Source organism: Bombina bombina, chromosome 2, assembly GCF_027579735.1.
Source record: "Bombina bombina isolate aBomBom1 chromosome 2, aBomBom1.pri, whole genome shotgun sequence".
In the NCBI taxonomy this organism is placed as follows: Eukaryota; Metazoa; Chordata; class Amphibia; order Anura; family Bombinatoridae; genus Bombina; species Bombina bombina.
The window spans coordinates 1290703650-1290718038 of NC_069500.1; the positions used below are offsets into that span (position 1 = coordinate 1290703650).

At 40.0% G+C, this 14389-nt stretch overlaps 1 protein-coding gene across 1 annotated transcript in view; it reads left to right on the forward strand.

Moving 5' to 3' along the window:
• TAPT1 (transmembrane anterior posterior transformation 1) overlaps positions 1-14389 on the forward strand; it is a 287059-nt gene that overhangs the window by 230626 nt on the left and 42044 nt on the right. The window contains exon 12 of the mRNA XM_053704116.1: positions 10400-10476. Coding sequence (XP_053560091.1) covers positions 10400-10476 — 77 coding nt within the window. The remainder of the gene's footprint in view (positions 1-10399; positions 10477-14389) is intronic.

A 14389-nucleotide genomic window follows, 5' to 3' on the forward strand; every position in this document is an offset into this window, starting at 1 on the left:
AGGGATCCTCAGGCGGAAGCAGTGGATGCATTGTCACTCCTTGGAAGTATCATCCTGCCTATATCTTTTCCGCCTCTAGTTCTTCTTCCAAGAGTAATCTCCCAAGATTCTGAAGAATGCTCGTTTGTTCTGCTGGTGGCTCCAGCATGGCCTCACAGTTTTGGTATGCGGATCTTGTCCGGATGCCTCTTGCCAAACCATGGACTCTTCGTTAAGACCAGACCTTCTGTCCACAAGGTCCTTTTTTCCATCAGGATCTCAAATCCTTAAATTTAAAGGTATGGAGATTGAACGCTTGATTCTTAGTCAAAGAGGTTTCTCTGAACTGTGATTAATACTATGTTACAGGCTCGTAAATCTGTTTCTAGGAAGATATATTATCGAGTTTGGAAGACTTACATTTCTTGGTGTCTTCTTCTCATCATTTTTCCTGGCCATTCTTTTTAGAATTCCGAGAATTTTACAGTTTCTCTTCAGGATGGTTTGGATAAAGGTTTGTCTGCAAGTTCTTGAAAGGACAAATCTCTGCTCTTTCCTGTTCTTTTTCACAGAAAGATTGCTAATCTTCCTGATATCATTGTTTTGTACAAGCTTTGGTTCGTATAAAAACCTGTCATTAAGTCAATTTCTCCTCCTTGGTGTTTGAATTTGGTTCTGGGGCTCTTCAAGCTTCTCCGTTTTGAACCTATGCATTCTTTGGACATTAATTATCTTTCTTGGAAAGTTTTGTTTCTTTTGGCCATCTCTTCTGCTAGAAGAGTTTCTGAATTATCTGCTCTTTCTTGTGAGTCTCCTTTTCTGATTTTTCATCAGGATAAGGCGGTGTTGCGAACCTCTTTTAAATTTTTACCTAAGGTTGTGAATTCTAACAACATTAGTAAAGAATTGTGGTTCCTTCATTGTGTCCCCTAATCCTAAGAATTCTAAGGAGAGATCAATTACATTCTTTGGATGTAGTTAGAGCTTTGAAATATTATGTTGAAGCTACTAAGAATTTCCGAAAGACTTCTAGTCTATTTGTTATCATTTTCCCGGTTCTAGGAAAGGTCAGAAGGCCCTCTGCCATTTCTTTGGCATCCTTGGTTGAAATCTTTAATTCTTCATGCTTATGTCGAGTCGGGTTAAAACTCCGCCTCAAAGGATTACAGCTCATTCTACTAGGTCAGTGTCTACTTCCTGGGCATTTAGGAATGAAGCTTCGGTTGATCAGATTTGCAAAGCAGCAACTTGGTCTTCTTTGCATACTTTTACTAAATTCTACCATTTTTATGTGTTTTCTTCTTCTGAAGCAGTTTTTGGTAGAAAAGTACTTCAGGCAGCTGTTTCAGTTTGATTCTTCTGCTTATAATTTCAGTTTTTTTCATTATAAGATTTTAAACTTTATTTTGGGTGTGGAATTTTTTTTCAGCCGGAATTGGCTGTCTTTATTTTATCCCTCCCTCTCTAGTGACTCTTGCGTGGAAGATCCACATCTTGGGTAGTCATTATCCCATACGTCACTAGCTCATGGACTCTTGCTAATTACATGAAAGAAAACATAATTTATGTAAGAACTTACCTGATAAAATTGATTTCTTTCATTTAGCAAGAGTCCATGAGGCCCACCCCTTTTTCTTGTGGTGGTTATGATTTTTTTGTATAAAGCACAATTATTCAATTCCTTTATTTTTTTTATGCTTTCGCACTTTTATCTTATCACCCCACTTCTTGGCTATGCGTTAAACTGATTTGTGGGTGTGGTGAGGGGTGTATTTATAGGCATTTTGAGGTTTATGAAACTTTGCCACCTCCTGGTAGGAATGTATATCCCATACGTCACTAGCTCTATGGACTCTTGCTAATATGAAAGAAATGAATTTATCAGGTAAGTTCTTATATAAATTATGTTTTATTAACTCTGTTATTTAGGCACTTGTCTGGAATACATGAATTTGTCCTTTAAACACCATCAGTACCATTTGCACATGGAGTACACAAGGTGTTTGCTGTGAGAGAAACAAGTCCATGTGTTAACTTAAAGGTACAGTCTACACCAGAATTTGTATTCTTTAAAAAGACAGATAATCCCTTTTATTACACCATTCCCCAGTTTTGCATAACCAACACCATTATATGAATACACTTTTTTTCCTTCTGTGATTAAAAACAACAGAAAAAGGAGAGAGGCGCCGTATGTGTGAATCAATCGACAACTGAAGGAGAGTACAAAGATAGTACAAGGTACTCACATTCTGTGAAGGCACTCCAATGTGCCAATATTTGCAGGCTGGTTTTCAACAGCAGACCAGCTAGCTGATACAGGCAGTAATCTGGATTCCCCAAGAGAGCAGCTCCCCAAGGTAGCATAGAAAAATGCACTCAGCAATGAGAATGTATAGTTTAAAAAAATGTTTTAATCCAAAGTAAAAACAATATTAAACACAACAACTCATGCTGTTGTGTGCACAAACAGATCCATGATCTGTTTACAACAGCATGAGTTGTTGTGTTTAATATTGTTTTTTACTTTGGATTAAAACATTTTCACAGAATGTGAGTACCCTGTACTATCTTTGTACTCTCCTTTAGTTGTCGATTGATTCCACACTTAACGGCCGCTCTCCTTTTTCTGTTGTTTTTAGAGCTGTTAACCACACATGGTGAAGATTGAGTGCTGCCTCTTCATTTTTTGGACATCATTTACCCATCATTTCACATTATTCCGGACTACCTCATAATCAAGGACTGTGATCAAAACCGGGGACTTTTTTAAAAAAACTTTAGATTTAGTTCTGGAGTATATTGCTTATTCTATATAGCCGCCCCCCCCTATATGGTGTTAACCCTTTTATATATACATCTGTGATTACCTTATATCTAAGCCTCTGCAGACTGTCCCCTTAATTCACTTTTTTTTTGGAAAGACTTGCATTTTAGCAAATCAGTGCTGACTCCTAGGTAACTCCATGGTGTGTGAGCACAATGTTTATCTATATGGCAAAACATGAACTACCACCGCCCTCTAGTTTTTGAAAAAATGTCAAAATGCCAAGATAAGAGGCTGCCTTCAAGTGCTAAGAATTTAGCATATTAGCCTACCTTGGTTTAGTTTTCAACGAAGAATAACCCAAGAGAACATAAAAGTAAATTGGAAAGTTGTTTTAAAATTACATGACCTATTCTGAATCATGAAAGTATAATTTTCCTCCAACATAGGTGTGTCCGGTCCACGGCGTCATCCTTACTTGTGGGATATTCTCCTTCCCCAAACAGGAAATGGCAAAGAGCCCAGCAAAGCTGGTCACATGATCCCTCCTAGGCTCCGCCTTCCCCAGTCATTCTCTTTGCCGTTGTACAGGCAACCATCTCCACGGAGATGGCTTAGAGTTTTTTTTAGTGTTTAACTGTAGTTTTTATTATTCAATCAAGAGTTTGTTATTTTAAAATAGTGCTGGTATGTACTATTTACTCTGAAACAGAAAAGAGATGAAGATTGCTGTTGTAAGAGGAAAATGATTTTAGCAACCGTTACTAAAATCGATGGCTTGTTCCACACAGGACTGTTGAGAGGAATTAACTTCAGTTGGGGGAACAGTGAGCAGACTTTTGCTGCTTGAGGTATGACACATTCTAACAAGACGATGTAATGCTGAAAGCTGTCATTTTCCCTATGGGATCCGGTAAGCCATTTTATTACAGACAGTAAATAAGGGCTTCACAAGGGCTTTTTAAGACTGTAGACATTTTCTGGGCTAAATCGATTTATATATAAACATATTTTATACTCCATAGCCTTGAGGAATTATTTTAATCTTGGGAATTTTGTAAAATAACCGGCAGGCACTGTATTGGACACCTTATTCTCTAGGGGCTTTCCCTAATCATAGGCAGAGTCTCATTTTCGCGCCTGTATTGCGCACTTGTTTTTGAGAAGCATGACATGCAGATGCATGTGTGAGGAGCTATGATACATAGAAAAGACTTTCTGAAGGCGTCATTTGGTATCGTATTCCCCTTTGGGCTTGGTTGGGTCTCAGCAAAGCAGATACCAGGGACTGTAAAGGGGTTAAATATAAAAACGGCTCCGGTTCCGTTATTTTAAGGGTTAAAGCTTCCAAATTTGGTGTGCAATACTTTTAAGGCTTTAAGACACTGTGGTGAAATTTTGGTGAATTTTGAACAATTCCTTCATACTTTTTCGCAATTGCAGTAATAAAGTGTGTTCAGTTTAAAATTTAAAGTGACAGTAACGGTTTTATTTTAAAACGTTTTTTGTACTTTGTTATCAAGTTTATGCCTGTTTAACATGTCTGAACTGCCAGATAGACTGTGTTCTGAATGTGGGGAAGCCAAGGTCCCTTCTCATTTAAATAGATGTGATTTATGTGACACAAAATTTAGAGAAAATGATGCCCAAGATGATTCCTCAAGTGAGGGGAGTAAGCATGGTACTGCATCATCCCCTCCTTCGTCTACACCAGTCTTGCCCACACAAGAGGCCCCTAGTACATCTAGCGCGCCAATACTCCTTACTATGCAACAATTAACGGCTGTAATGGATAATTCTATCAAAAACATTTTAGCCAAAATGCCCACTTATCAGCGAAAGCGCGACTGCTCTGTTTTAGAAAATACTGAAGAGCATGAGGACGCTGATGATATTGTTTCTGAAGGGCCCCTACACCAGTCTGAGGGGGCCAGGGAGGTTTTGTCTGAGGGAGAAATTTCAGATTCAGGGACAATTTCTCAACAAGCTGAACCTGATGTGATTACATTTAAATTTAAGTTGGAACATCTCCGCGCTCTGCTTAAGGAGGTGTTATCCACTCTGGATGATTGTGAGAATTTGGTCATCCCAGAGAAACTATGTAAAATGGACAAGTTCCTAGAGGTCCCGGGGCCCCCCGAAGCTTTTCCTATACCCAAGCGGGTGGCGGACATTGTAAATAAAGAATTGGAAAGGCCCGGTATACCTTTCGTCCCTCCCCCCATATTTAAAAAATTGTTTCCTATGGTCGACCCCAGAAAGGACTTATGGCAGACAGTTCCCAAGGTCGAGGGGGCGGTTTCTACTCTAAACAAACGCACCACTATACCCATAGAAGATAGTTGTGCTTTCAAAGATCCTATGGATAAAAAATTAGAAGGTTTGCTTAAAAAGATGTTTGTTCAGCAAGGTTACCTTCTACAACCAATTTCATGCATTGTCCCTGTCACTACAGCCGCGTGTTTCTGGTTCGATGAGCTAGAAAAGGCGATCACTAGTAATTCTCCTTCTTATGAGGAGATTATGGACAGAATCCGTGCTCTTAAATTGGCTAATTCTTTCACCCTAGACGCCACTTTGCAATTGGCTAGGTTAGCGGCGAAAAATTCTGGGTTTGCTATTGTGGCGCGCAGAGCGCTTTGGTTAAAATCTTGGTCAGCGGATGCGTCTTCCAAGAACAAATTGCTTAACATTCCTTTCAAGGGGAAAACGCTGTTTGGCCCTGACTTGAAAGAGATTATCTCTGATATCACTGGGGGCAAGGGCCACGCCCTTCCTCAGGATAGGTCTTTCAAGGCCAAAAATAAACCTAATTTTCGTCCCTTTCGTAGAAACGGACCAGCCCCAAGTGCTACGTCCTCTAAGCAAGAGGGTAATACTTCTCAAGCCAAGCCAGCCTGGAGACCAATGCAAGGCTGGAACAAGGGAAAGCAGGCCAAGAAACCTGCCACTGCTACCAAGACAGCATGAGATGTTGGCCCCCGATCCGGGACCGGATCTGGTGGGGGGCAGACTCTCTCTCTTCGCTCAGGCTTGGGCAAGAGATGTTCTGGATCCTTGGGCGCTAGAAATAGTCTCCCAAGGTTATCTTCTGGAATTCAAAGGGCTTCCCCCAAGGGGGAGGTTCCACAGGTCTCAATTGTCTTCAGACCACATAAAAAAACAGGCATTCTTACATTGTGTAGAAGACCTGTTAAAAATGGGAGTGATTCATCCTGTTCCATTAGGAGAACAAGGGATGGGGTTCTACTCCAATCTGTTCGTAGTTCCCAAAAAAGAGGGAACGTTCAGACCAATCTTAGATCTCAAGATCCTAAACAAGTTTCTCAAGGTTCCATCGTTCAAAATGGAAACCATTCGAACAATTCTTCCTTCCATCCAGGAAGGTCAATTCATGACCACGGTGGATTTAAAGGATGCGTATCTACATATTCCTATCCACAAGGAACATCATCGGTTCCTAAGGTTCGCATTCCTGGACAAGCATTACCAGTTCGTGGCACTTCCGTTCGGATTAGCCACTGCTCCAAGGATTTTCACAAAGGTACTAGGGTCCCTTCTAGCGGTACTAAGACCAAGGGGCATTGCAGTAGTACCTTACTTGGACGACATTCTGATTCAAGCATCGTCCCTTCCTCTAGCAAAGGCTCACACGGACATTGTCCTGGCCTTTCTCAGATCTCACGGATGGAAAGTGAACGTAGAAAAGAGTTCTCTATCTCCGTCAACGAGGGTTCCCTTCTTGGGAACAATAATAGACTCCTTAGAAATGAGGATTTTTCTGACAGAGGCCAGAAAAACAAAACTTCTAAACTCTTTTCAAATACTTCATTCCGTTCCTCTTCCTTCCATAGCGCAGTGCATGGAAGTAATAGGTTTGATGGTAGCGGCAATGGACATAGTTCCTTTTGCACGCATTCATCTAAGACCATTACAACTGTGCATGCTCAGTCAGTGGAATGGGGACTATACAGACTTGTCTCCGACGATACAAGTAAATCAGAGGACCAGAGATTCACTCCGTTGGTGGCTGTCCCTGGACAACCTGTCACAGGGGATGAGCTTCCGCAGACCAGAGTGGGTCATTGTCACGACAGACGCCAGTCTGATGGGCTGGGGCGCGGTCTGGGGACCCCTGAAAGCTCAGGGTCTTTGGTCTCGGGAAGAATCTCTTCTACCGATAAATATTCTGGAACTGAGAGCGATACTCAATGCTCTCAAGGCTTGGCCTCACCTAGCAAAGGCCAAGTTCATACGGTTTCAATCAGACAACATGACGACTGTTGCGTACATCAACCATCAGGGGGGAACAAGGAGTTCCCTGGCGATGGAAGAAGTGACCAAAATCATTCAATGGGCGGAGACTCACTCCTGCCACTTGTCTGCAATCCACATCCCAGGAGTGGAAAATTGGGAAGCGGATTTTCTGAGTCGTCAGACATTACATCCGGGGGAGTGGGAACTCCATCCGGAAATCTTTGCCCACATTACTCAACTGTGGGGCATTCCAGACATGGATCTGATGGCCTCTCGTCAGAACTTCAAGGTTCCTTGCTACGGGTCCAGATCCAGGGATCCCAAGGCGACTCTAGTAGATGCACTAGTAGCACCTTGGACCTTCAAACTAGCTTATGTATTCCCGCCGTTTCCTCTCATCCCCAGGCTGGTAGCCAGGATCAATCAGGAGAGGGCATCGGTGATCTTGATAGCTCCTGCGTGGCCACGCAGGACTTGGTATGCAGACCTGGTGAATATGTCATCGGCTCCACCATGGAAGCTACCTTTGAGACGAGACCTTCTTGTTCAAGGTCCGTTCGAACATCCGAATCTGGTCTCACTCCAACTGACTGCTTGGAGATTGAACGCTTGATCTTATCAAAGCGAGGGTTCTCAGATTCTGTTATTGATACTCTTGTTCAGGCCAGAAAGCCTGTAACTAGAAAAATTTACCACAAAATATGGAAAAAATATATCTGTTGGTGTGAATCTAAAGGTTTCCCTTGGGACAAGGTAAAAATTCCTAAGATTCTATCCTTTCTTCAAGAAGGATTGGAGAAAGGATTATCTGCAAGTTCCTTGAAGGGACAGATTTCTGCCTTGTCTGTGTTACTTCACAAAAAGCTGGCAGCTGTGCCAGATGTTCAAGCCTTTGTTCAGGCTCTGGTTAGAATCAAGCCTGTTTACAAACCTTTGACTCCTCCCTGGAGTCTCAATTTAGTTCTTTCAGTTCTTCAGGGGGTTCCGTTTGAACCCTTACATTCCGTTGATATTAAGTTATTATCTTGGAAAGTTTTGTTTTTGGTTGCACTTTCTTCTGCTAGAAGAGTTTCAGAATTATCTGCTCTGCAGTGTTCTCCTCCTTATCTGGTGTTCCATGCAGATAAGGTGGTTTTACGTACTAAACCTGGTTTTCTTCCGAAAGTTGTTTCTAACAAAAACATTAACCAGGAGATAGTCGTGCCTTCTTTGTTTCCGAATCCAGTTTCAAAGAAGGAACATTTGTTGCACAATTTGGATGTTGTTCGCGCTCTAAAATTCTATTTAGATGCTACAAAGGATTTTAGACAAACATCTTCCTTGTTTGTTGTTTATTCTGGTAAAAGGAGAGGTCAAAAAGCAACTTCTACCTCTCTCTCTTTTTGGATTAAAAGCATCATCAGATTGGCTTATGAGACTGCCGGACGGCAGCCTCCTGAAAGAATCACAGCTCATTCCACTAGGGCTGTGGCTTCCACATGGGCCTTCAAGAACGAGGCTTCTGTTGATCAGATATGTAAGGCAGCGACTTGGTCTTCACTGCACACTTTTACCAAATTTTACAAGTTTGATACTTTTGCTTCTTCTGAGGCTATTTTTGGGAGAAAGGTTTTGCAAGCCGTGGTGCCTTCCATTTAGGTGACCTGATTTGCTCCCTCCCTTCATCCGTGTCCTAAAGCTTTGGTATTGGTTCCCACAAGTAAGGATGACGCCGTGGACCGGACACACCTATGTTGGAGAAAACAGAATTTATGTTTACCTGATAAATTACTTTCTCCAACGGTGTGTCCGGTCCACGGCCCGCCCTGGTTTTTTAATCAGGTCTGATAATTTATTTTCTTTAACTACAGTCACCACGGTATCATATGATTTCTCCTATGCAAATATTCCTCCTTTACGTCGGTCGAATGACTGGGGAAGGCGGAGCCTAGGAGGGATCATGTGACCAGCTTTGCTGGGCTCTTTGCCATTTCCTGTTGGGGAAGAGAATATCCCACAAGTAAGGATGACGCCGTGGACCGGACACACCGTTGGAGAAAGTAATTTATCAGGTAAACATAAATTCTGTTTTTTGACCAGACTGTCCCCTTAACAAAACCAAAATGGCTGATATTTTTAAAACCGCCTCTTAGAAACTAAATGTATTCTTAGTAAATTATGCATATGAACTGATTATCTTCTACCACAATTATCAACGTTCACAAGTTGAATCACTCTGGGCAAGAGCTCATCGAATTACAATGTTACTAGACTACTGTGAAGACGTTCACTAAATGTGTAGTATTCTGCGTGCTATAAAAACACTAAGGGAATGAAAATGTAGATAAATTCACATAATACAAACTTGCACTAATGAATTGAGCTTATCCTGATCAAAGATTTATAGCTTACACTTATAAGTAAACAAATGCAAATGAGAACAGTCATAAACAAATCTTTATTAGAGCGATGGTACACTTCTATGTTTACAGTAACACTGTTTGTAATCATAAAGTAAAAGATGGAGACTTTCATTCATCAAAAGTAATGTAAACGCTAAATTATTTATATAATTACCCTTGCATTGTGTTAAACATTGCAACATTCCTCCGTCTGTAACGCATAATCTATTTTGGTATTCAGTGACGATTCAGGCTATTGCCAATTGGAATGCGCCATCTTTGGCATCCAGCAAGTTAAAAACTCTCCTGGTTTTGATGCCAAAGGGGGTGCGATACGATTGGCTACAGCCTGAATTGTTATTAAACACCAAAGTAGATTATGCATTACGGGCGGAGGAGAACGGTGCAATGTTTAACCACATGCAAGGGTAATCATTTAAATAATTTAGCATATACAATGATTTTGATGAATTAAAGTCCCCATTTTTTACTTTATGATTACAAATAGTGTTACTGTAAACTGTGATTACCTTGTATCTAAGGCTCTTCTGATAGCCCCCTTATAACATGGTTATTTATGTATTATCTGTTGACTTGCATTTTAGCCAATTAGTAGTGCTGTGTCCTGTACAAATCCACGAGAGAGAGCACAATGTTATTCTTATGGTACACATGAATTAGCAGTCTCCTGTTGTGAAAAGCAAATAAAAAAGCATGTGTTTATAGTGGCTTAGACAGGCAGAAATTTAGAGGTTTAAATGTTTATAAGGTTTATTAATATAGCAATGTTAGTTGTGCAAAGCTGGGGAATGGGTAGTAAAGGCATTATCTATATTTTTAAACAATAACAATTTTGGTGTTGACATTTATTTAATGATAACTTGTGGAATAAACAATGAAAAATGTGAATGTTAGCTAAATTTAGCTTAATATTGGCTAAAAATGTTGCCAGATTGTCAGTCAGTTGGTGCACCAATTAAAACCTTTTAAACCTTTTTTTTTTTTCTTTTATTAGCTTATCAGAGTGGTGACCAGCTCAATAAAAGTGCAAGGAATTTTAGCATATACATGTGTTGTGCTCTTCTATTTGGGGTAAGTTTTTAAGATTCTAACAAAAGTCTAAAAACGTAGCCGCTTCTAAACATATAGACACATAATAAGGTTGTTACATATTCTAATGCATTTAATATTTCTAACTATGCAGTTCAAATTCCATTTCTCACAACTTTGTATTGATGTTAAAGAGACATGAAACACAACATTTCTTTCATGTAATTAACAAGAGTCCATGAGCTAGTGACGTATGGGATATACATTCCTACCAGGAGGGGCAAAGTTTCCCAAACCTTAAAATGCCTATAAATACACCCCTCACCACACCCACAAATCAGTTTTTACAAACTTTGCCTCCTATGGAGGTGGTGAAGTAAGTTTGTGCTAGATTCTACGTTGATATGCGCTCCGCAGCAAGTTGGAGCCCGGTTTTTCCTCTCAGCGTGCAGTGAATGTCAGAGGGATGTGAAGAGAGTATTGCCTATTGAATGCAGTTGATCTCCTTCTACGGGGTCTATTTCATAAGTGTTCTCTGTTTCGTATCGGTCGTAGAGATTCAATCTCTTACCCTCCCTTTTCAGATCGACGATATACTCTTATATTACCATTTCCTCTACTGATTCTCGTTTCAGTACTGTTTGGCTTTCTACAAACATGTAGATGAGTGTCCTGGGGTAAGTAAGTCTTATTTTCTGTGACACTCTAAGCTATGGTTGGGCACTTTATTATAAAGTTCTAGAATATATGTATTCAAACATTTATTTGCTTGACTCAGAATGTTCAACTTTCCTTATTTCCAGACAGTCAGTTTCATATTTGGGATTATGCATTGAATTATCATATTTTTTCTTACCTCAAAAATTTGACTTTTTTCCCCTGTGGCTGTTAGGCTCGCGGGGCTGAAAATGCTTCATTTTATTGCGTCATTCTTGGCGCTGACTTTTTTGGCGCAAAAAATTATTTTCCGTTTCCGGCGTCATACGTGTCGCCGGAAGTTGCGTCATTTTTTTGACGTTATTTTGCGTCAAAGATGTCGGCGTTCCGGATGTGGCGTCATTTTTGGCGCCAAAAGCATTTAGGCGCCAAATAATGTGGGCGTCTTTTTGGAGCGCTAAAAAATATGGGGCGTCATTTTGTCTCCACATTATTTAAGTCTCATTATTTATTGCTTCTGGTTGCTAGAAGCTTGTTCACTTGGCATTTTTTTTCCCATTCCTGAAACTGTCATTTAAGGAATTTGATCAATTTTGCTTTATATGTTGTTTTTTTCTTTTACATATTGCAAGATGTTCCACGTTGCAACTGAAGTCAGAAGATACTACAGGAAAATCACTGCACAGTGCTGGAGCTACCAAGCTAAGTCTGCTATAAACTTTTGGTATCTGTTTCTCCAGCTGTTATTTGTATTGCTTGTCATGTCAAACTTATTAATGCAGATAAAATTTCCTTTAGTACTGTTACATTACCTGTTGCTGTCCGTCAACATCTAATTTCAGAGTGTTCCTGATAACATAAGAGATTTTATTTTTTAAATCCATTAAGAAGGCTATGTCTGTTATTTCTCCTTCTAGTATACATAAAAGTCTTTTAAAACTTCTCTTTTTTTCAGATGAATTTTTAAATGAACATCATCATTCTGATACTGATAATGGTTCTTCTGGTTCAGAGGTTTCTGTCTCAGAGGTTGATGCTGATAAATCTTTGTATTTGTTCAAGATGGAATTTATTCTGTTCTTTACTTAAAGAAGTGTTATTTGCATTAGAAATAGAGGATTCTGGTCCTCTTGATACTATATGTAAACGTTTAAATAAGGTTTTTAAATCTCCTGTAGTTATTCCAGAAGTGTTGTATCTCCCTGATGCTATTTCTGAAGTAATTTCCAGGGAATGGAATAATTTGGGTAATTTATTTACTCCTTCTAGACGTTTAAGCAAATTATATCCTGTGCCATCTGACAGATTAGAGTTTTTTTGGGACAAAAATCCCTAAGGTTATGGGGCTTGTCTCTACTCCTGCTAATGTACTACTATTCCTATGGCAGATAGTACTTCATTTAAGGATCCTTTAGATAGGAAAATTGAATCTTTTCTAAGAAAAGCTTACTTATGTTCAGGTAATCTTCTTAGACCTGCTATATTTTTAGCGGATGTTGCTGCAGCTTCAACTTTTTCGTTAGAAGCTTTAGCGCAACAAGTAACAGATCATAATTTTATAGCATTATTATTATTCTATAACATGCTAATAATTTTATTGGTGATACCATCTTTTGATATCATTAGAGTGATGTCAGGTATATGTCTCTAGCTATTTTAGCTAGAAAAGCTTTATGGATTAAACTTGGAATGCTGACATGTCTTCTAAGTCAACTTTGCTTTCCCTTTCTTTCCCAGGGTAAATAATCATTTCGTTCCTTTCCTCAACAAGGAACAAATGCCTGATCCTTCATCCTCAGGAGCGGTATCAGTTTGGAAACTATTTCCAGTTTGGAATATATCCAAGCCTTATAGAAACCTATAGCCAGCTCCTAAGTACCTATGAAGGTGCGGCCCCTTATTCCAGCTCAGCTGGTATGGGGCAGATTACGTTTTTCTTCAAAGAAATTTGGAATCAATTCCGTTCTTAATCTCTTGTTTCAGAAACATTGTTTCAGAAAGGTACAGAATTGGCTTCAAGTTAAGGCCTCCTGCTAAAGAGATTCTTTTCTTTCCCGTGTCCCCAGTTGACACAGCAAGGCTCAGCATTTCTGAAATGTGTTTCAGATCTAGAGTTGGCTGGAGTATTTATGCCAGTTCCAGTTCTGGAACAGGGGCTGGGGTTTTATTTTATCTCTTCATTGTACCAAAGAAGGTCAATTCCTTCAGACCAGTTCTGGATCTATCATTATTGAATCGTTATGTTAGGATACCAACATTCAAGATGGTTACTGTAGGACTATCCTGCCTTTTGTTTAGCAAAGGCATTATATGTCTACAATAGATTTACAGGATGTGTATCTGCATATTCCGATTCATCCAGATCACTTTTAGTGTCTGAGATTCTCTTTTTAGACAAGCATTACCAGTTTTGTGGCTCTACTGTTTGGCCTAGCCTCAGTTCCAAGAATTTTTTTCAAAGGTTCTCGGTGCCCTTCTTTCTGTAATCAGGAGAATAGGGTTTTGGTATTTCCTTATTTGGACGATATCTTGGTACTTGCTCAGTCCCTTCTCATTTTCGAAGAATCTCATACGAATCGACTTGTGTTGTTTCTTCAAGTTCATGGTTGGAGGATCAATTTACCAATCAGTTCATTGATTCCTCAGACAAGGGTAACCTTTTAGGTTTCTAGATAAATTCAGTGTCTATGACTCTGTCCTTGTCAGACAAGAGAAGTTTAACATTGATATCAGCTTGTCAAAACCTTCAGTCACAATCTTTCCTTTGGTAGCCTTATGCATGGAAATGTTGGGTCTTAGGACTGCCGCATCAGATGCGATCTCCTTTGCTCGTTTTCACATGCGGACCTCTTCAGCTCTGTATGCTGAACCAATGGTGCAGGGATTACTCAAAGATATCTCAATTAATATCTTTAAACCGATTTTACGACACTCTCTGACATGGTGGACAGATCACCATCGTTTAGTTCAGGGGGCTTCTTTGTTCTTCCGACCTGGACTATAATCTCAACAGATACAAGTCTTACAGGTTGGGGAGCTGTGTGGGGGTATCTGACGGCACAAGGGGTTTGGGAATCTCAGGAGGTGAGATTTCCGATCAATATTTTGGAACTCCGTGCAATTTTCAGAGCTCTTCTGACTTGGGCCTCTTCTGAAGAGAGAGTTGTTCATTGTTTTCAGATAAGACAATGTCACAACTGTGGCATACATCAATCATCAAGGAGGGAGCTCACAGTCCTCTGGCTATGAAAAGAAGTATCTCGAATTTTGGTTTGGGCGGAATCCAGCTCCTGTCTAA